General features: G+C 39.1%; 1 protein-coding gene and 1 pseudogene across 1 annotated transcript in view; both read left to right on the plus strand.

The window, feature by feature from the left end:
• Positions 1 to 22,237, plus strand: part of KIFBP (kinesin family binding protein) — a 35,252-nt gene that overhangs the window by 8,179 nt on the left and 4,836 nt on the right. The window contains exons 2-6 of the mRNA XM_049645158.1: positions 2,684 to 2,782; positions 10,008 to 10,087; positions 10,409 to 10,592; positions 13,243 to 13,324; positions 20,458 to 20,573. Coding sequence (XP_049501115.1) covers positions 2,684 to 2,782; positions 10,008 to 10,087; positions 10,409 to 10,592; positions 13,243 to 13,324; positions 20,458 to 20,573 — 561 coding nt within the window. The remainder of the gene's footprint in view (positions 1 to 2,683; positions 2,783 to 10,007; positions 10,088 to 10,408; positions 10,593 to 13,242; positions 13,325 to 20,457; positions 20,574 to 22,237) is intronic.
• Positions 2,800 to 6,629, plus strand: LOC125932686 (ubiquitin-conjugating enzyme E2 N-like; annotated as a pseudogene).

Genomic DNA, 22,237 nt, shown 5'->3' on the forward strand with positions numbered 1-22,237 from the left:
GCAAAGGGCAAGATTTCATTCTTTTTGATTGCCATGTAATACTCCATTGTATATATATACCACATCTTCTTTATCCATTCATCCATCAGTAGGCATTTGGGCTCTTTCCATACTTTGGCTATTGTTGATAGTGCTGCTATAAACACTGGGGTGCCCCTTCAAAACAGCACACCTGTATCCCTTGGATAAATACCTAGTAGTGCAATTGCTCGGTCGTAGGGTAGTTCTATTTTTAATTTTTTGAGGTACCTCCATACTCTTTTCCAAAGTGGCTGCACCAGTTTGCATTCCCACCAGCAGTGCAAAAGAGATCCTCTTTCTCCGCATCCTTGCCAACATCTGTTGTTGCCTGAGTTGTTAATGTTAGCCATTGCCATTCTGACAGGTGTGAGGTGGTATGTCATTGTGGTTTTGATTTGTATTTTCCCCTGATGATGAGTGATGTTAACATTTTTTCATGTGTCACTTGGCCATCTGGATGTCTTCTTTGGAGAAGTGTCTATTAAAACAAAGCAAGTGTCTTTTGCCCATTTCTTCACTGGATTATTTGTATTTTGGGTGTTGAGTTTGCTAAGTTCTTTATAGATTTTGGATACTAACCCTTTATCTGACATGTCATTTGCAAATATCTTCTCCAATTCCGTTGGTTGCCTTTTAGTTTTGCTGATTGTCTCCTTCACTGTGCAGAAGCTTTTTATTTTGATAAGGTCCCAAGAGTTCATTTTTGCTTTTGTTTCCCTTGCCTCCAGAGACGTGTTGAGTAAGAAGTTGCTGCGGCCAAGATCAAAGATGTTTTTGCCTGCTTTCTCCTCTAGGCTTTTGATGGCTTCCTGTTTTACGTTTAGGTCTTTCATCCATTTTGAGTTTATTTTTGTGTATGGTGTAAGAAAGTGGTCCAGGTTCATTTTTCTGCATGTTGCTGCCCAGTTTTCCCATTTGCTGAAGAGACTGTCTTTATTCCATTGGATATTCTTTCCTGCTTTGTCAAAGATTAGTTGGCTATATGTTTGTGGGTCCATTCTGGGTTCTCTATTCTGTTCCATTAATCTGAATATCTGTTTTTGTGCCAGTACCATACTGTCTTCATGATTACAGCTTTGTAATACAGTTTGAAGTCTGGAATTGTGATGCCTCCTGCTTTGTTTCTCTTTTTCAACACTGCTGTGGCTATTTGGGGTCTTTTCTGGTTCCATACAAATTTTGGGATTGTTTGTTCTAGCTCTGTGAAGAATGCTGGTGTTATTTTGATAGGGATTGCTTTAATTTTTTAAATGTTTATTTTTGAGAGAGAGAGAGAGAGAGCGAGAGAGAGAGAGAGAGCACAAGCAGGGGAGGGGCAGAGAGAGAATGGGAGACACAGAATCTGAAGCAGGCTCCAGGCTCTGAGCTGTCAGCCCAGAGTCCAACGCGGGGCTCGAACCCACAAACTGCGAGGTCATGACCTGAGCCGAAGTCGGACGCTTAACTGATTGAGCCACTCAGGTGCCCCTATAAAGCTATGTAATTTTAAGAACTTTGGAAAATGTAAACAAACATTTTGTTGTTTGAAATGGTAAACATTAGGAATGTTGACTTAACTAATAATGAAAGGTATAATAGCATCTTCAGATTTTCATACCATATAATTTTAATTGTTGGAATTTAAGAGCTCATCACTCTTGCTTCAGGCTTCGACCAACCAGTAATTGTTGGGATACTCCTTTTTAGAGAGGTCCGTGGAAGAGATTGTAGATATTTTGAAAGCATTTTATGTGTCTGGCTCATCTTTGTCTCTATGTATATTATTACCTAGGTAACATTTTACCCCCAAATTTAGCAGCTTGAAACAACAAACTTGTATCAGGAATCTAGGCATGGCTTTGCTGGTTTCCTCTGTGTAAGGTCTCTCATCAGATTATTTGCCTGCTGAAGCTGCACTTGAAGGCTCAGCTTGGGGAGATCCACTTGTAAGCTCATTCACCTGGTTGTTGGTGTGATTCAGTTTCAGGTCCTTACAGATTGTTGGTCCGAAGACCTCAGTTCCTTGCTGGCTGTTGACCTCCCTCAGTTCTTGCCACATGCGTCTGTCCATAGGGTGGCTCACGACATGTGGTCGGCTTCCCTCAGAGAGAACAAGCAAGAGGGATAGAAGATAGAACCGTGATGCTTTGTAATCTAATCTTGGAATGGACTTCCATTTACTTTTGTTAGAAGAAAGCCACTAAATTCAGCCCATACCTAAGAGAAAGAGATTATATGAGGGCATGAATGTTAGGAGAATCATTGGGGATTCATCTTAGTGGCTGTCTACCACACTACATAGGACAGTATTATTATGAGTAATTAATTCATTGTTAATCTGACTCTAGTATTATTTGATAGGTAAATACTGACTTTGAAACTATGAAAGTTTGGGGCGCCTGGGTGGCTCAGTCGGTTAAGCATCCCACTTCAGCTCAGGTCACGATCTCGCAGTCCGTGAGTTCGAGCCCCACGTCGGGCTCTGGGCTGATGGCTCAGAGCCTGGAGCCTGCTTCGGATTCTGTGTCTCCCTCTCTCTCTGCCCCTCCCCTGTTCATGCTCTGTCTCTCTCTGTCTCAAAAGTAAATAAACGTTAAAAAAAAAAAAAAAGAAAAGAAACTATGAAAGTTACTCTAATTGGAAGATTTATGTTGTCATTATTTCTCTTTTCTTTATTTTCCAGAATAACCTAGGTATCTTGTGGTCTGAAAGAGAAGAAATTGAAACTGCACAGGCTTACCTAGAATCATCAGAAGCACTGTATAACCAGTATATGAAAGAGGTATGTTGTATATCATAATTTTAAAAAATGTTTATTTTTATATATTTTTTAATGACATGTCTTCTTTTTAATGTTTATTTATTTTAAGAGAGAGAGAGATAGTGAGTAGGGGAGAGGCAAAGAGAGGGAGAGAGAGAATCCTAAGCTGGCAGCACAGAGCCTGATGCAGGGCTCAAACCCATGAACCGTGAGATCATGACCTGAGCCAAAACCGAGAGTGGGATGCTTAATTGACTGAGCCACCCAGATGCCCCTGTCACGTACATTTTAGATTTTTATAGGAACTAGTCAAGAATTGAAGGCTTTTATTCCTCACTTACATTAGTAGTACATGATTGCAGTATACTCGAGGACCTCTGTATAGAGCTGTCTAGGTGGTCACCTAATAGCTGAAATTATTTTATATTAAAGACTTCAGGGTTCTTAAAAATAATCTTTAGTCAGGATCTAATGGCAGTCTTAATCCAAATATAATTGTACAGGAAATATTCTGATTTATCCTAAAATACTGATGTTGGCATATTTTTATTTATAATCTAAAAATTCTATTTTGATTTCCACTGAGAATAGGAGTGCTTAAAGGAAAGCAAACAACTACTTAAGTAAAGTATCTGAAATCTTTGTGGCACTGGTTTTCAGATTTCAGCATGCATCAGTGTGGAGGGCTCTGGAGGGCTGTTAAAAACAGAATACTCACTTCCAGACTTTTCAGTAGGTCTTGGTTGGGGCCTGAGAATTTGCATTTTTAACAAGGCCAGGTGATGTTGATGCCGCTGGTCAGGTACTGCACTTTGAGAACCACTGCTTCAGAGAAAGGTTTTCAGTGATTTTTTTTTCCTACCTGTGAAACCCTTTGGAAATGCAATTTGTAAAAAAACTCTTGAGCCACTGTGGTAAGCAGGTCAGCAGTACCGTCAGCTCAGTCCATTACAGATACCTCCCTATCTCCCTGCTGCGGTAGTACAAAAGAACTTCTAGGGCTCCAGGGAGCAGAGACGGAAAACTTTTACTGTAGAGGGTCACAGCCCTGAAGAGGGGGCAAATCATTGTGTTACCTTCCATTCCTTACCAAATTTTACCTACTAAAAATTGGCATGTGTGCAGGCAAGGGAGTATATGGGGAATCTGTATCATCAGCTTAATTTTTCTGTGAACCTAAAACTGCTCTAAAAAATAAAGCCTAAGTTTTTAAAATGTTGGCAGTCTTCCTTTTTAGAGAGAGAGAAAGAGCACGCGAGCGTGAGCTTAGGGGCAGAGGGAAAGAGAGAGAGTCGTAAGCAAGCTCCATGCTTAGTGTGGAGCCCATCTCAGGGCTCCATCCACAACCCTGGGATCATCACCTGAGCTGATCCCAAGAGTTGGACACTCAACTGACTGAGCCACCCAGGCACCCCTGAATGTTGGCAGTCTTCTAAAATTAAAATGGATTTTAGTTAATTTTGTTTTGAGAGTATGTGTAGCAGTCCTTTAAATAACCAGATATTTTGAGGTTTCTCACATTCAGAGTTAAGAGTTAATGTCTTTTTGGGGCATCTGGCTCAGTCAGTAGAGCATGTGACTCTTGATCTCTGGGCTGTGTGTTCGAGCCCAACATTGGGTGTAGAGATTACTTAAAAATAAAATCTTAACACTTGTGTGTGAGGTGAGCAGAGCCAGTGTCGAGACCAGAGGCCAAACTTGCAATCTGACAAGATGGTCGGGCTGCCCCACAGGATTATCAAGGAAACCCAGCGTTTGCTGGCGGAAACAGTCCCTGGCATTAGAGCAGAACAAGATGACAGCAGTGCTCGTTATTTTCATGTGGTCATTGCTGGCCCCCAGGGTTTTCCTTTTGAGGGAGGGACTTTTAAACTTGAACTATTCCTTCCAGAAGAATACCCATTGGCAGCCCCTAAAGTGTGTTTCGTGACCAAAATCTATCATCCTAATGTAGACAAATTGGAAGAATATGTTTAGATATTTTGAAAGATAAGTGGTCCCCTGTACTGCAGATCTGCACGGTTCTGCTGTTGATCTCGGCCTTGTTAAGTGCTCCCAATCCAGATGATGCATTAGCAAGGATGTAGCAGAGCAGTGGAAGACCAATGAAGCCCAAGCCATAGAAACGGCTAGAGCATGGACTAGGCTGTGTGCCATGAATAATATTTAAAATTGATCTGATCATCAAGTGTGCATCACTTCTCCTCTTCTGTCAAGACTTCTTCCTTTTTTGTTTGCATTTAATGTACACAGTCTTAGGAACATTACAGAATAAAAGCCCAGACATCTTTAGTCCTTTGGTGATTAAATGCACTTTAGTAAATCTGTGTTTTGTCCTGATTCACTGTTGTAAAACGTGAATAGAAGCTAGAAGTATGATCTCAATTATTGTGAAACACTTAATAGCATTGGCCCCTTTCTGCTTTTATTCATTTCCCCTGTCGTGGTTTAAGTATAAAGCACTATGACTGAAGGTAGTTGTCTTGGTTAGCTGCAGGGGTGTGGGTGTTTTTATTATTATTATTTTATTATTTTTTTTTGAGGGGAAGAAGTAGTTTTACTTCAATTTTATGGGCTCCTTTCCCCCTTTTATGGTGATCTACTTGCATTGGTTAAAAGCAGCTAACCAGTTCTTTAGAATATGCTCTCTAGCCAAGTAGATGGACAAACTTGATGGTTTGAAACAAAATGGGGACATTAAACAAACATCACAGCTCTCACTAATAACACTAATAACTTTGCTGTCAAGTGTAGAATCCTTCCTTCAAGAAAAAGCTTGTGACCATTTTGTATGGCTTATCTGGAAACTTCTGTAAATCTTACGTTTTAGTAAAATATTTTTTGTTATTCTACTTTGCCTTTGTATAGTTTATTTTACTGTGTTTATTTCATTTTCCCAATGTGACAGTCATACTTAAAAATTACAACTGATGGGGGCACCTGGGTGGTTCAGTCCGTTAGACATCCAACTCTTAGTTTCTGCTCAGGCCATGGTTTGTGGGTTTGAGGCCTGTGTCAGGCTCTGCCTTGCTGGTGCAGAGCCTGCTTGGGGTTCTCTCTCTCCCTCTCTCTCTGTCCCTGCCCTGCTCATGCTCTCTCTCTCTCAAAATAAATAAATAAACTTTAAAAAATCATTAAAAAAATAAAAATTACCATGTGACAAGTTGAATGGCAAGAAGTGGATTTTGCCAGTTTCTTTTCACAAATGCACATTTGTGCTAAGATTTCATTGAGTGGAGTATTTATAAGCTGTCCCTGAGCATGCATAAAGCATTGGTATCTGGTATTTTTTCAAAATTTCCTAGAAATTTGAAATAAATGTGTTTGTGTTGTCTGAAAAAAAGAAAAAAGAAAAGAAAAAAAAAATCAAGGTCTTACCAAGTTCACCAGTGCTTTATATGTTTCTAAAATTAGTGGTAAATTTTTAGTCCTCATCTTATTTCACCTATCAGTAGCATTTGATGTAGTTGATCAATCTAGCATTTGGCACAGTTAATTAGTCTCTCTTCCTTGAAACACTTTTTTTACCTACCTTTCACCTCTTTTTCTTCTCAGTCTTTGAGGCTTCCCCTTTATTTCCCCAGCTTCTACACTGGAGTACCCAGAGTGTAGTCTTTGAACATCTCCTCTTTCCATCTTCATCCATTCCCCCCTCCCTTTTTTTTTTTTTTTTTTTAGTTTATTTATTTAATAAGAAAGAGAAAGAGCGCATAGCGAGTGGTACAGAGAGAGAGAGGGAGAGAGAGAATCCCAAGCAGGATCCGTGCTGTCAGCACACAGCCCGATGCAGGGCTCGATCTCACAAACTGTGAGATTGAGACCTGAGCCGAAATCCAGAGTCGGACGCTAACCAGCTAAGCCACCCAGGTGCCCCTGCATTCATTCCTCTGTTCTAAATATCATCTCTTCTCTGATGACTCCCAATAATATTCTAGTCTGTACCTCTTTAATTCCAGACTTGTCTGTCCCACTGCTGATTTGACATTTGCACTTTTTAAGGAGTTGTCTCTAAAACTACTAACATAGAGCTTCTGATAACCTTCCTCTTTCCTCCTCCCTTGCTGTAAATACCAACTTCTTTCTTCCAATTACTGAGGCCTAAACCTTGGAGATCCCTCTTCTCACACACTGTGTAATCTACAGCAAGTCCTGTTGGCTTCACTTTTTTTTTTTTAAGTTTATTTATTTATTTTTGAGAGAGGGGGAGAGAGAGAGAGAGAGAGAGAGAGAATCCAAGTAGGCTCCTCACTGTCAGTACAGAGCCCGTACTGTGAGATCATAACCTGAGCCGAAACCAAGAGTGGGACGCTTAACCAACTGAGCCAACCAGGAGTCCCAGCGTCACTTTTAAATTATATCTAGAATCAGATCCCCTGCTATTACCTGATCCAAACAACCACCCTCTCTTGCTAAGATTATTGCTGTAGTATCATAACTGGCCTCCTTCAGTCTGTTTGCAGCCTGTTCAAAGGGAGATTACATCACATCATATCACATCACTGCTTCCCTCAGAGTCTGCTAATGCTTTCCCATCTTATTCAGAGTAGACCCCAAAGACCTTATGAAGACTTCAAGTACATTATCTGATTTGGCTACCATTACTTCTCTAATTTTATCTTTTTCTGTTGTCTCCTGTCTTGTTGTGCTCTAGCTACACTGGCCTTCTGGCTGTTCCTGAAACACACCAGACAAGCTTCTGGTTCAGGGTCTTTGCACTGAACTGTTTCCTCTGCTGAGACTGCTCTTCCCTCTGGGATCTACCTGGCTCACTCACTTATTCCCTTCAGCTCGTGACTCATGTCTCCCATCCAGTGAGGACTCATTGGCCACTCCATTAATGCTACAGACCACCCCTCCAACACTTCCTGTCCTCCTTTTCTACTTTATTTTCTGCTTCACACTTAACATTATCCAACATAAGGTTCATTTTAGTGGTTTATCTTGTTTATCACCCATCTTCAGTACTAGAATGCAAGCTCCCTGGGGTGCCTGAGTGGCTCAGTTGGTTAAGTGTCCAACTTGATTTCGGCTCAGGTCACGATCTCACGGTTTGTGAGATTGAGCCCCATGTCAGGCTCTATGCTGACAGGTTGGAGCCTGCTTGGGATTCTCTCTCTCTCCCTCCCCTCTTCAAAATAAAAACAGACATTAAAATAAATAACTAAATAAAATGTGAAGATACCAAACACCTATAATATTTCATTAAAAATTAGTATTAGTATGGAACATAAAACATATATCAAACTCTTTGTACTCAATTATACCTGTGTTTTAATTCAGAGAAGAGAGTGCTTTGACTTAGGGTTATATATGACATGTGGTAGTCCTAACAGTGAAATAGGTATGGAAAACAATACATTCATTCCTTCCATCAAAAAAGAGTAAGCATATTAAACAGTCCTCAAAGTTATTGAGGAGATCTTAGAAGAATTACTTATCTATTGTGTGTGCCTTGGGCCTTACTTCCTGTTTTAGCCGTTTTTACTTTCTGTGAATTCTAGGAACCCTAGTTGTGATACTTTTAGCATTCACATTCAGAATGTAAAATCACATTTTTAAAAATGGAAGACATTTTTGCTATTTGGAGTTTAGTGAATTCACTTTAAAGCAAGGCTGGTCTTGCGGATGGGACTATCCTCATAGAAGTAGAATGAGGCAGAGGTTAAGTAGGTCTGCTTTTTGGAAGGCTCAAGATGGCATCATAAGTGATTTACACATAATAACTCATTGAATCCTCATAACGAAATTATGAGGTAATTTTATAAATGAGGAAACAGAAGCACAAGAGATTGGGTGACTTGGCCAAGGCAGTAAACAATAGAATCACTGGTTTTAATGTCTCTGTATTGAAAGTGGGTAATCGGTATATGTTTCTTATTCTCTCAAAAAAATTAATGGAGCAAATATTTAAAACTTTGATTTGATTTTCATTATTGAGCAGTTTATTGTATTCATTAAAACAATTTTTTTTAACGTTTATTTTTGAGAGAGAGAGAGCGAGCGAGCATGAGTTGGGGAGGGGCAGAGAGAGAGGGAGACACAGAATCAGAAGAAGGCTGAAGGCCCTGAGCTGTCAGCACAGCTACTTATGGAGTTGGTTTTTTTTTAAGATTTTATTTATTTATTTATTTATTTATTTATTTATTTATTTTTAATGTTTATTTATTTTGTAAAGAGAGACAGAGTGTAAGTGGGGGAGGAGCAGAGAGAGAGGGAGACACAGAATCTGAAGCAGGCTCCAGGCTCCAAGCTATCAGCACAGAGCCCGACGCGGGGCTCAAACTCATGAACTGCGAGATCATGACCTGAGCTGAAGTCGGATGCTTACTGACTGAGCCACCCAGGCGCCCCTTAAGATTTTATTTTTAAGCAATCTCTATACCCAACATGGGGCTTGGAGTCACAACCCCAAGATCAAGAGTTGGGTGCTCTACTGACTGAGCCAGCTAGACATCCCACTTACGTAGGTTTTTATTTGTTGGGTTTTTAAAAAAGTTTTACTTACTTATTTTTGAGAGAGAGAGAGAGAGAGAGAGAGAGAGAGAGAGAGAAAGAGAGAATCCCAGGTGGCAACATGGAGCCTGATTTGGGGCTCAAACTCACAAACTGTGAGATCATGGCCTGAGCCGATATCGAGAGTTGGATGCTTAACTGACTGAGCCACCCATGCACCCTTGTAGGTTTTTAAGAGATCTTTTTTTTACCAAACAATATTAAGACTTAAAATAGTTAAAGAATTATGCATCTCTAGGGGCGCCTGGGTGGCTCAGTCGGTTAAGCGTCCGACTTCAGCTCAGGTCACGATCTCGCGGTCCGTGAGTTCGAGCCCCGTGTTGGGCTCTGGGCTGATGGCTCAGAGCCTGGAGCCTGCGTCCGATTCTGTGTCTCCCTCTCTCTCTGCCCCTCCCCCGTTCATGCTCTGTCTCTCTCTGTCTCAAAAATAAAACGTTAAAGAAAAAATTTAAAAAAGAATTATGCATCTCTAAAGGCAAATTGGTAGAATTTTTTTTTTAGTGTATTTGAGGTTTACCTCCAACAGCAGTTAAAATTTTGTCAAGTGTGAGCTTGTAGCACACTCTAAGATTTTATGGTTAAGAAAATTACTTCTTGGGTAACATGAAAATGAACTAGTAAAAAAAATGAAGTATACTGGTTTTTAAAATTTTGATTTCTCCAGTTTCTCCAGAAGAGGGCGCTTGGTGTTCACAGTTTAAAATTTCAGAGTTTCGTTTTTCTTTAATTGTAGATTGGGAGTCCTCCTCTTGATCCTACTGAGCATTTTCTTCCTGAAGAAGAGAAACTTGCTGAACAAGAGAGGTCAAAAAGGTGAGTAGATACAGAAATTAGCCCTCACAGATAATTCTACATAGTATAGATAAGATGATTATTTCAAAAAGCACAGTATTTTCTTTTGAGACCCTCTGAAGGTAATAGAATGTGGTTTCTGAGATGGATTTAAAAACCTCCATTTACTACTTACTAGATATGTGACCCTGTTCAAATAGGAGGCTCTGTTTTCCTTATCTGTCAAATAGATACAATAGCCATACCCAACTCAAAGGGTTGGTAAGAAGATCAAGGTAAATATATATGAAAGTTCCTTATAAAATGTAAACCATTACGCAAATATTCACTTTTTCTTCATAGATTTGAGAAGGTGTATACTCATAACCTCTATTACTTGGCTCAAGTCTACCAGCACATGGAAATGTTTGAGAAGGCTGCTCATTATTGTCACAGTACCCTAAAACGCCAACTTGAACACAATGCCTACCATCCTATAGAGTGGGCTATTAATGCTGCTACCTTGTCACAATTTTACATCAATAAGGTAAGCTTCTCAAATAGTTATCTAACAAAGTTATTGATAGTGTGTATAAAAATACTACTAGACAGAGAGAGAGGGAGAGAGAGTAGTACCTTGAAAATGTCATCTTTTAAAAACAGGTAGCTTTTATTTTATGGTATAAACTGGACAGAAAAAGCCCAGTTTGCCAGTATAGTAAACTTTTGTAGCTTTCTATTGCATTAATCCTTTTGAATCGTAAAATACTGAGTTTTATCATTGTCTTACATGCTGCTAGCCCTAAAAATTACATGTTACCTAAGACCAATTCTTTTTTGATATAGCACACTATCAGTTCATTCTAGTGAGATGTTACCTTAAATTGCAGATTTTATCTGATAGATAAAAGTTTATTTTTATGCAGTGGTAATCTGTTAACTATGAGGATTTGTCTGAGGAAGTTGACTGTTAAATGTGGGCTTCGATAAAAGCATGTGATGCATTTCAGTTATTCTTTAGAATTAACTCCTCTGTAGTAATTTTTCCATGTTGGAAATATCTCTACTCAGTTCCAGAGTTGTAGCTCTTTATGATACATTTCTTCTGGAGTATCCCACAGGAACAAACTTGAGCTTCATGGTTGTTTATCAGAATTATTCAGAATCATGTTGGTATACTTTTAATTGGTCTGTTTATTCCTTTAGTCCCTAAGAGTTTTAATGCTAAAACACTTTTAAGCCACCTTTCCCAGCCGGATTTTCTGTTAATCCTCAATAAGATATTCAGGAATAGAAATTACTTTTATTTGTATTTCTAATTCACTCTGAACTTTTGGTAAATCTTTGCTTATCAGAGTTCCTTCTTAAATCTCTCTGGTTACCTGCTGCCGTATCCTTACTGGGCCTTTATCCTTTCTAAGCTTTTTGTTAGTGCTGGTTCTGTAAATGCGCCCTATGTTTAAAGTATTGTCCCACAGAATTTCATTCAGAAAAGCTATTAGCAGGCGAGAAAGGGCTATGGTGACTGCAGCATCGCTTCTAGGACTTTGGTCTAAGATCAAGCGTGTAAGTAACGCTATTGCATATATTGGAGCATTCGGTTAAATCTAACTCTCATGAATCCATTTCATTGTGGTCATCATCAAAAGTGTTATCCGGTGCCTCTGCTTGTGGCACCTTTTTTAATAGCTTCCAGAGGCCCCTTCTTTGTTTTGTTTAGCAACTTTAAAGCTACATACTCACTGTGATTTTAATTAAGAAAACTCCATCAATATTAATAGTACTAAGATATCTAGATATTAATTTAAAGCGTAATAAAAAATTTAAAGTTGTTAAGCATTGCTTATGTGGAGCATGCAGTAATTTTCATGAGTACCTCCCCCACCCTGTGCTTTTTTTTTTAAGCCAAAACGTTTTATAAGTTTTTGTTACAACTAGCTGATTTATATTGCAGAGATTTGAACCATTTTTACCAAAAAAATGCAGTTGTCATTTATATCATTCTCATCTTCATCTGGTTCCAGTGATGAGGTTTTGCTACTTGATGTGTCCATACCTGGCAGGTGCTAAAGTCCCACATTTACCAGCCACCTAGAGGGCACAAGGCACTCACTGTCCTAGCAGTGGTTGCTTGCAGGAAGGCAATCTGGACAAAGCTGAAGTGATGGGTAAAGGATTGCAGAGGGACAGTTAAAGCTTCTTTATGTAAACTGTAATTTTCTTTGGGTTTTCAAGGTTTAACACCTTCATTTTGGTCTATAGATGTTGCTGGGCTAATACTGTACGTGGTACCCAGCTATTCGCAAGGTGGCTTCTGATTTGCTATAATAGAGAGATGCCTTTTGTGCTGAGATTTTAAAGTCCTAGCCGACCATTAAAAATCTTCTTAGCAAAATCAGGTATTATTAATATGAACTAGACATTTAATTAATGAGGGTGGCTTCCAACTAAAAGTTGGACTTTAACTTTGTATTTCTGCTGGGTTGGTCCTGTGACTTACATGATAAATGCAAAGTGTTTATATTAACAAGGAGATCTTCTCTAAGTGTTTGAGAACTTTACCATGCCCAGATTTGAATTAGGAAGTCTTCAAGTGTGTTGGTAAAGCAGTTCTATGAAGTTCATCTGTGGAAATCTGTTAACTTCAAAACTTGGTGGGAACCCTCATTCATCACATGTAAATTCCAAAAATTCTAGAAGACAGGAATCTCTTCCTATCAAAACTTACCCGTTTTGCCTTTGAATGGCGGGATGTATGAAGATATCTCTAAGAAAATTAAATCTTCAAGTCCTCTGACAGGGTGTGAATGGTCTACAGTTTATCATGCATGGCATTTTGGCTATGTGGACTGAACCTGAAGGACTGTCTGGAACATTCTAAGTCTAGGATTGTAGCCGCTCCTGTGTTGTACCTACTGGTAACCTGAAAGAGCTAACTTTCCATCAGGAGTTGTTTTGCAGCCAGTTTGGATTATTATTAAGAATTTGGGGGCATTGTTACTTGAATCTTTTAGGTAGCTTTTTAACCAGAGGAAACATGTCATCTACTGTCTTAATGTTCAGCAACCACACAGGGTCTCCTTAGTGGTTTTTACCTGTTTTTATAGCTTTTCCCATACTAGACGACTTTATATAAGTATTAATTGCAGATAAGGCTGTGTGATAATTGCATTTACTCTTGTTTATTTCCTCAACAGCTATGTTTTATGGAAGCCAGGCACTGTTTGTCTGCTGCTAATGTTATTTTTGGTCAAACTGGAAAGATCTCAACAGAAGACAGTAAGTTCATAATGTGCATGTTTTATTATACAACTTTTAAAAAACAGTTTGAAATCATTTTAAATTTTAGAAAATTCAAGAACAGAACAAAGAACTGCCATATACCCTTCTAAATTCACCAATTTTTAGGGGCGCCTGGGTGGCTCAGTCGATTAAGTGTCCGACTTCGGCTCAGGTTGTGATCTCGTGGTCTATGAGTTTGAGCCCCGCGTCGGGCTCTGTGCTGACAGCTCAGAGCCTGGATCCCATTTCGGATTCTGTGTATCCCTCTCTCTCTGCCCCTCACCTGCTCGTGGTCTATCTCTCTTGCTCTCAAAAATAAATAGGGGCGCCTGGGTGGCGCAGTCGGTTAAGCGTCCGACTTCAGCCAGGTCACGATCTCGCGGTCCGTGAGTTCGAGCCCCGCGTCAGGCTCTGGGCTGATGGCTCGGAGCCTGGAGCCTGTTTCAGATTCTGTGTCTCCCTCTCTCTCTGCCCCTCCCCCGTTCATGCTCTGTCTCTCTCTGTCCCAAAAATAAATAAAAAACGTTGAAAAAAAAAAATTAAAAAAAAAAAAAATAAATAAATAAATAGAACATAAAAAAATCTTTAATTCACCAGTTTTTAATAGTTGCCTCATTTGCAATCACATTTTATTTTTCATTCAGAACCATTTGAGAGAAGATTGCAGATATTAGGCTCCTTTACTCCTTTAATACTTTAGTGTATATTTCCTAGGAATATTTTCCTACCTAATCATAGAACAGGAAATGTAACATTGATACAGTTCTTTTCTCTATAATGCATATTTCTATTTTATTAATTATCCCTGTCATGACTTTCACAGTAATTTTTCTAGTACTACAGTATCCAGTTCATGATTTCATATTGCATTTAATTGTCACATCTCTTTATTGTCCTTTAAAAAAATTTTTTTTTAAATTTTATTTATTTGAGGGGCACCTGGGTGGCTCAGTCGGTTAAGCGTCCGACTTCAGGTCAGGTCATGATCTCGCAGCTTGTGAGTTCGAGCCCTGCATTGGGCTCTGTGCTGACAGCTCACAGCCTTCAGCCTGCTTCAGATTCTGTGTCTCCCTCTCTGCTCCTCCCCTGCTTGCACTCTATCTCTTTCTCTCTCAAAAATAAATAATAAACATTAAAAAAATTTAATAATAAATTTTATTTATTTTGATAGAGTGTGCATGCATGCACATGCATGTGGAGGAGGAACAGAGAGAGAGGAGAGAGAAAATCCCTAGCAGTCTTCGTGCTATCAGTGCAGAGCCCGACACTGGGCTCAGTCTCACAAACCGTGACATCATGACCTGAGCTGAAATCAAGAGTTAGCCACTTAATCCACTGAGCCTCCCAGGCGCCCCTCTTTACTGTCCTTTAATCTGGAACAGTTCCTCAGCCTTTCTTTCTCTTTCATCACACAGATATTTTTGAAAAATATAAGCCAGTTATTACACTGGATTTCCATCAGTTGGTGTTTGATGTTTCCTTAGGCTAAGAATCAGAGTACAGGGTCACCTGAATGGCACAATTGGTTAAGCGTCCGACCTCGGCTCAGGTCATGATCTCTCAGTTCATGAGTTCGAGCCCCACATCAGGCTCTCTGCTGTCAGCGCCAAGTCTGCATCGGATCCTCTGTCTTCCTCTCTTTCTGCTCCTCTCCCACTCGTGCGTGTGTGCTCTCTCTCTTGAAAGTGAACATTAAAAAAAAGAATCAGATTATACATTTTTGGTTGGAATACTACATAAGTGATCTATCCAAATGTCTAGTTTTTTAAGTATAGTGTTTTATTTAGTCTTAAAAATCACAGTTAACATGTGTATTTGAGCACATCAAAACCACAGTGCGGTACTATCTCATAATTGTGAGAATGGCTTTTACGAAAAAGACAAGAAATAACAGGTGTTGGCAAGGATATGGATAAAAGGGAACCCTGTGCACTGTTGATGGGAATGTAAATTGGTGTAGCCACTGTGGAAAACAGTATGGAGGTTCCTCAAAAAATTAAAAATAGAAATAACATATAGTTCAGTAATTCCACTTCTGGGTATTTACCCAAAGAAAAAGAAAACACTAATTTGAAAAGATATATGCACCTCCATGTTTATTACAGTATTATTTACAATCACCAAGACATGAAAACAACTTAAGTGTCCATCGATGGATGAGTGGATAAAGAAAATGTGGTGTAGCAATCCCTATCAAAATAACACCAGCATTCTTCACAGAGCTATAACAAACAATCCTAAAATTTATGTGGAAACAGAAAAGACCCAAATAACCAAAGCAATCCTGAAAAAGAAAACCAAAGCTGGAGACATCATAGTTCTGGACTTCAAGCTGTAGTACAGAGCTGTAATCATCAAGACACTATGGTAGGCACAGAAACAGACACTCAGATCAATGGAACAGTATAGAGAACCCAGGGGCACCTGGGTGACTCAGTCGGTTAAGCGTCCAACTTTGGCTCAGGTTGTGATCTCATGGTTTGTGGGTTTGAGCCCTGCGTTGGGCTCTGTGCTAACAGCTCGGAGCCTGGAGCCTGCTTCAGATTCTGTGTCTCCCTTTCTCTCTGCCCCTTCCCCGCTCACACTCTGTCTGTCTCTCTCTCTCAAAAATAAATAAACATTAAAAAAAATTTTTTTTAAGAATAGAGAACCCAGAAATGGACCCACAAACATATTTGACAAAGCTGGAAAGAATATCCACTGGAAAAAAGACAGTCTCTTCAGCAAATGGTGTTGGGAAAACTGGACAGAGACATGCAGAAGAATGAACCTGGACGACTTTCTTACATCATACACCAAAATAAACTCAAAATGGACGAAGACCTGAACGTAAGACAAGAAGCTGTCAACATCCTAGAGGAGAAAACAAGCAAAAACCTCTTTGACCTTGGCTGCAGCAACTTCTTAGTTGACATGTCTCCAGAAGCAAGGGAAACAAAAGCAAAAATGAACTGTTGGGACCTCAGCAAGATAAAAAGCTTCTGCACAGTGAAGGAAACAGTCAGCAAAACTAAAAGGCAGCCGACGGAATGGGAGATCGTTGCAAATGACATATCAGATAAAGGGTTAGTATCTAAAATCTATAAAGAACTTACCAAATGCAACACCCAAAAAACAAATAATCCAGTGAAGAAATGGGCAGGAGCTCCTGGGTACCTCAGTCAGTTAAGCGTTCGATTTCAGCTCAGGTCATGATTTCATAGTTCGTGAGTTCAAGCCCCACATCGGGCTCTGTGCTGACAGCCTAGAGCATGGAGCCTTCTTCAGATTCTGTGTCTCCCTCTTTCTGCCCCTCCCCTGTTCACTTTCTGTCTGTCTCAAAAATAAATAAACATTAAAAAAAAAAAAAGAGGAGTGCCTGGGTGGCTCAGTCAGTTGAGCATCCAACTTCGGCTCAGGTCATGATCTCGCAGCATGTGAGTTCGAGCCCCACGTCGGGCTCTGTGCTGACAGCTCAGAGCCTGGAGCCTGCTTCGGATTCTGTCTCCCTCTCTCTCTGCCCCTCCCCCGCTCATGCTCTGTCTCTCTCTCTCTCTCTCTGTCAAAAATAAACATTAAAAAAAAATCTAAAAAAAAAGAAATGGGCAAAAGACATGAATAGACATTTTTCCAAAGAAGACATCCAGATGGCTAACAGACACATGAAAGAATGCTCAACATAGCTCATCATCAGAGAAATACAAATCAAAACCACAATGAGATACCACCTCACACCCATCAGAATGCCTAAAATTAACAACTCCGGCAACAACAGGTGTTGGTGAGGATGTGGAAAAAAGGGAACCCTTTTGCACTGCTGGTGGGAATGCAAACTGGTGCAGCCACTCTGGAAAACAGTGTGGAGGTTCTTCAAAAAACTAAAAATAGAACTACTCTACAACACAGCAGTTGAATTACTAGGTATTTATCCGGAGGATACAAAAATGCTGATTCAAAGGGGCGCATGCACTCCAATGTTTATAGCAGTACTATTGATAATAGCCAAAATATGGAAAGAGCCCAAATGTCGATTGACTGATGAATGGATAAAGAAGATGTGGTATATATGTTCAGTGGAATATTACGTGGCAATCAAAAAGAATGAAATCTTGCCGTTTACAACAGCATGGACAGTGTATTATGCTAAGCTAAGTAAGTCAGAGAAAGACAAATATCATATGATTTCACTCATATGTGGAGTTTAAGAAACAAAACAGATAAACATAGGGGAAGAGAAGCAAAAATAATACAAAAACAGAGGGAGACAAACCGTAAGAGACTCTTAAATACAGAGAATAAACCGAGGGTTGCTGGCAGGGTGATGGGTGGGGGAAGGGCTAAAGGGGTGAGGGGCATTAAGGAAAACATCGGTTGGGATGAGCACTGGGTGTTACATGTACGTGATGAATCACTAAATTCTGTCCCTGGACATAACTGAATGAATGAATGAATGAATGAAGCGTGATGTATATATACAGTAGATTATTATTCAGGAAAAGAAGGAGAAAAATATCCTGTTTAGTGGAAGGTATAAACTTCCAATTATGATTAAGTCATGGGATGGTAATGTACAGCATGGTGACTATAGCTAATATTGTATTGAGTATTGGAAAGTTGCTAAGAGGGTATATCTTTTTTTTTTAAGCTTATTTATTTATTTTGAGAGATAGCGGGAGCAGGGGAGGGGCAGAGAGAGAGGGAGAATCCCAAGTAGGCCCCGCGTTGTCAGCAGGGAGCCTAATGCGGAGCTCAAACCCACGATGTGTGGCTCAAACTCACAAACCATGAGATCATGACCTGAGCCAAAATCAAGAGTTGGATGCTTAATGGGCTGAGCCACCAAGGTGCCCCTTATAATAAGACTTTAAAGATGTACCTCTTGGTGTGCCGAGAGTTCAAGCCCTATGTCAGGCTCAGAGCTGACAGTGCAGGGCCTGCTTGGGATTCTCTCTCTCCCTCTCTCTTTCTCTCTGCCTGCCCCTCCTCTGCTTGCACTCTCTCTCTCTTTCAAAATAAATAAATAAATAAACATTAAAAAAAAATAGTCTCATTACAAGAAAAACTGAATTGTGTATGGTGATAAATATTAACCAGACTTACTGTAATGATCATTTCACAGTACATACAAACATCAAATCTTTGTGTGTATAACACTATAGTTGATCCTTGAATAATGTGGAGTGTCAGGGCACCTATCTCCTGTGTAGTTAAAAATCCATGTATAACTTTTGACTCCCCAGAACTTAAATCACTAAGAGCTTACTGTTGACCAGATGCCTTACCATAACAATTAACACATATTTTGTGTATGTATTATATACTCTAATCTTACAATGAAATAAGTCAGAGTAAAGAAACTGTTCAGAAAACCATAAGAAAGAGAAAATACATTTACAGTACTGTACTAAAAAAATTCATGTATAAATAGGACTGTGCAGTTCAAACCTGTGTTGTTCAAGTCTCAACTAAAATGTCATATGTCAGTTGTACCTCAATTAAAAAAAATTCGTACTTTTTATTATTATAAAATCAGTAACATACTTACACAGGGCCCCTGAGCACATTTTACTAAATTTTCAACCGGGTAATTTTTGCTTCCAAACCTTAACGAAGTCAAGTACCCAGATCTACAAGCTATTTCTGAAAAAGAAAGAAAAAGGACTTCATATCTAAGTACAAGTTCCAAAGTATAGTCAGTCCTCATTATTTATGGATTCCAAACTCGCAAATTCACCTGTTGCTACGATTAACTTGTAACCCCGAACACAGTACTTGGGGCACTTCTGTGATCATTTGCAGACATTTGAGTCACCTGAGATGCGCATTCCTAGCTGATGTTGAACAAGGCAACACTCTGCCTTCTTGTTTCAATTCTCATACAGTAAAGAAATGTCCTTTTTGTGGTTTATTTGGTACCCCATTTTTCACATTTTTGTGTTGTTGTTTTTTTGTTGGCGATTTCACTGTTTAAAATGGCCTCCAAATGGAGTGCTAAAGTGCTGTCCAGTGTCCGTAAGCACATGAAGGCTGTGATGGACCTTATGGAGAAATGACAGTGTTAGCACAAGTTGTAGTGCTGTTGGTTATGAGTTCAATGTTAATGAGTCAACAATATATATTAAATAAGGAATCTTTAAACAGAAACACAGTCAAAATAATCAGTTAATAAAAATGCGACCAGAAGCTCAAAGGAATCTAACCGTGTATTTTCCTGAGGAGCAATGTTTTAGCACTTGCTAATTCAGTGTTCACGGTGACTTCTTGGAACACGACTACCACAGATAATGAGAATCGACTGTACGTTGTTTCCTTAGTTTTACTGTTGGAGACAAAAGCTACTTTTTCTGCTGAAACAAATGTTCATCTGAAGGAGATAATCAAACCATCAGTGACTTGTTTCAGTGCCATGTTTCTGTGTTGCACGGGATGTAGTGACTTGATTCTCTCCTTGGAGAGCTGGATACTGGGTTTGCTCTACTTGGTGTTGGTGGCACACCGTGTTGATGGGAAAAGGTGGACTACAGAGGAAAGTACACAGATTCATAGTAATATTGCATTAAATCTAATATGGTGGTGGAAAATGTTGCTTCACGTTACAAAGGATGTTACAAACTCTGACCCAGTAAATTCTCCTTCTAGGAATCTGTCCTAAGGAAATAATCCAAAATTCAGACAGGTTTATGCACAGAGATCTTTCTGTTTAGACTTGCTTGCTATAGAAGAATTGGAAACAATGCATGCCCAGAAGTAAAAGAATGGTTATATAAAGTAGGGAGCATCTCTTTAATTTTATATAATTCTGTACTTGAAAATGTTAGAGTTGATAAGATATGGGTAAAATGTTAGTGGTATAATATATAAGGAAAAAAGCTGTATTCAAAATGGAATATACATTGTGACCTTAGTTTTGCCTACAGATAATACATAAGAAAAAATTGGAAAGAAATATACAAAAATAATAGCAGAGATTATTCCTACTTCCTCTGGTAGTAGGAATTTTGGGTGGGTTCCCCCCCCGCTCCCTCCCTGTTGCTTCAGTGAGAATCTGTTCCTCTTAAATTCAGGAAGAAGTGGTGTAAAAAGAATGTCATACACAATGCAAATTACGATTGTGACCATTAACTTAAATAAATCATGTTATGTGATTTTAGCTACTGAAGCTGAAGGAGATGTGCCAGAGCTTTATCATCAAAGAAAAGGAGAAATAGCAAGATGCTGGATCAAATATTGTTTGACTCTCCTGCAGAATGCCCAGCTTTCCATGCAGGTAATGCCTTTTCTTTCTTAAATAAGCAGGATGTAAGTAAAAGCCTAAACTGGGAATTATGCCCATTGGGCTCTTTGCATGTTTATTATTGCAAAGCATGCAGAATGCTCTCAAATATTTCTAGCTCTCCCATCTCTGCCTTTTAGAATCTTAGTGTTCAGGGTCCATCTCAAATACCACTTCTTCCTTAGAGACTCTTCTTTGGATAGAATATAAATTTCTTGAGAGGTGGGGACTGCATCATATTCATGTTATCATTATCTCCAGGCATTATAGGTTCTCAATAAATTAATTATTCAGTGAGTAATTCTTCATATTGTACAGATATCATTTCTCTCCTTTAAACTCTATAGAACTTTCATTGCCTTTCATAAATCACTTAGGTTTTGCTTTGTATTAGCTCTGTTCATATTCGTATCTTATTCCTTCACCTCTTTTTAGACTATAAGCAATTTGAGGGTAGGAAACAATTCTTACTAACCTTTATACACTTTATATAGTATATAAGTATATTTATATTATTTTTAGAAAAATATGTATCTGGAAACAGCCCTGCCAGTCTATAGCTGTTTGTGTGTGGCAATTTACTTAAACTCTCTTTGTCTCAATATTATCACAAAGAAGATGGAAATAATAATAGTACTTAGGGCGCCTGGGTGGCTCAGTCGGTTAAGCATCCTACTTTGGCTCAGGTCATGATCTCATGGTTTGTGAGTTCGAGCCCCATATCGGGCTCTGTGCTGACAGCTCAGAGCCTGGAGCCTGCTTCTGATTCTGTGTCTCCCTCTCTCCCTGCCCCTCCCCTGCTTGTGCTCTGTCTCTCTCAAAAATAAATAAACATTAAAAAATTTTTTTAAATAATAGTACTTAATATTGTTATCAGAATTAAATTAATATATATGCAAAGGGCTCAGAAAAGTGCCCTAGACATACTAAGTCCTCAATAAATGTTAATGGTTATCATCATCATTACTAATCTGTACTGAATCCTAGTTTCTAACCACTAAGGAGAAAAATAAATCATTTGGTTGCAATATACTAAGTGTAGATACATAGAAGACTTTCCTGGAGGAGTAACGCTTTTTTTTTTTTTTTTTTTTTTTTTTTTTTATGCATGCATGCATGCATTAAAGTACAATAAGTTTTACTAGCACTAATATAGAACCTATTAAACCAGTAGATGAAATGAAACTAAACAAACAAATCACAAAACCCCAGAAGGATATGTCGTGCAAAGATTAGAGCATTTTAGAGGTAGAGGGTAAAGATGAGGCTTATTTGGGAAAGAAAGGAAGTGGGGAGAACTGGGAGTCTTTCGTCTAGAGAAGTTGGAGCCAGGAAGAGCTGTCGGCTTTCTTCTGCTCAGAAAGTGGTCTAAAAAACATGTAAATAAACAAGCAGCCTGAAAGCAAGTGAGTAAATACAATTTTGGAGACTTAGGGCTTGGGTTTGAAATAATTGTGTGAGGCAAAATACACTGTAATTTAACTCATACCCTTCATTTAGTTGATATTTTCCAGACTGGACACTAGAACTTATCACCTGCTTACTTTAAACTCAAATAGTTGCCAGCTATTGAATTACTCAGATTTTCCTTAATCTGACTGTTAGTTTGATTTCATCCTTCGATCATCTTTTTACCTGAAAAGTGTTCTTCAATCCAA

This window comes from Panthera uncia, chromosome D2 (genome assembly GCF_023721935.1).
Source record: "Panthera uncia isolate 11264 chromosome D2, Puncia_PCG_1.0, whole genome shotgun sequence".
NCBI lineage: Eukaryota > Metazoa > Chordata > Mammalia > Carnivora > Felidae > Panthera > Panthera uncia.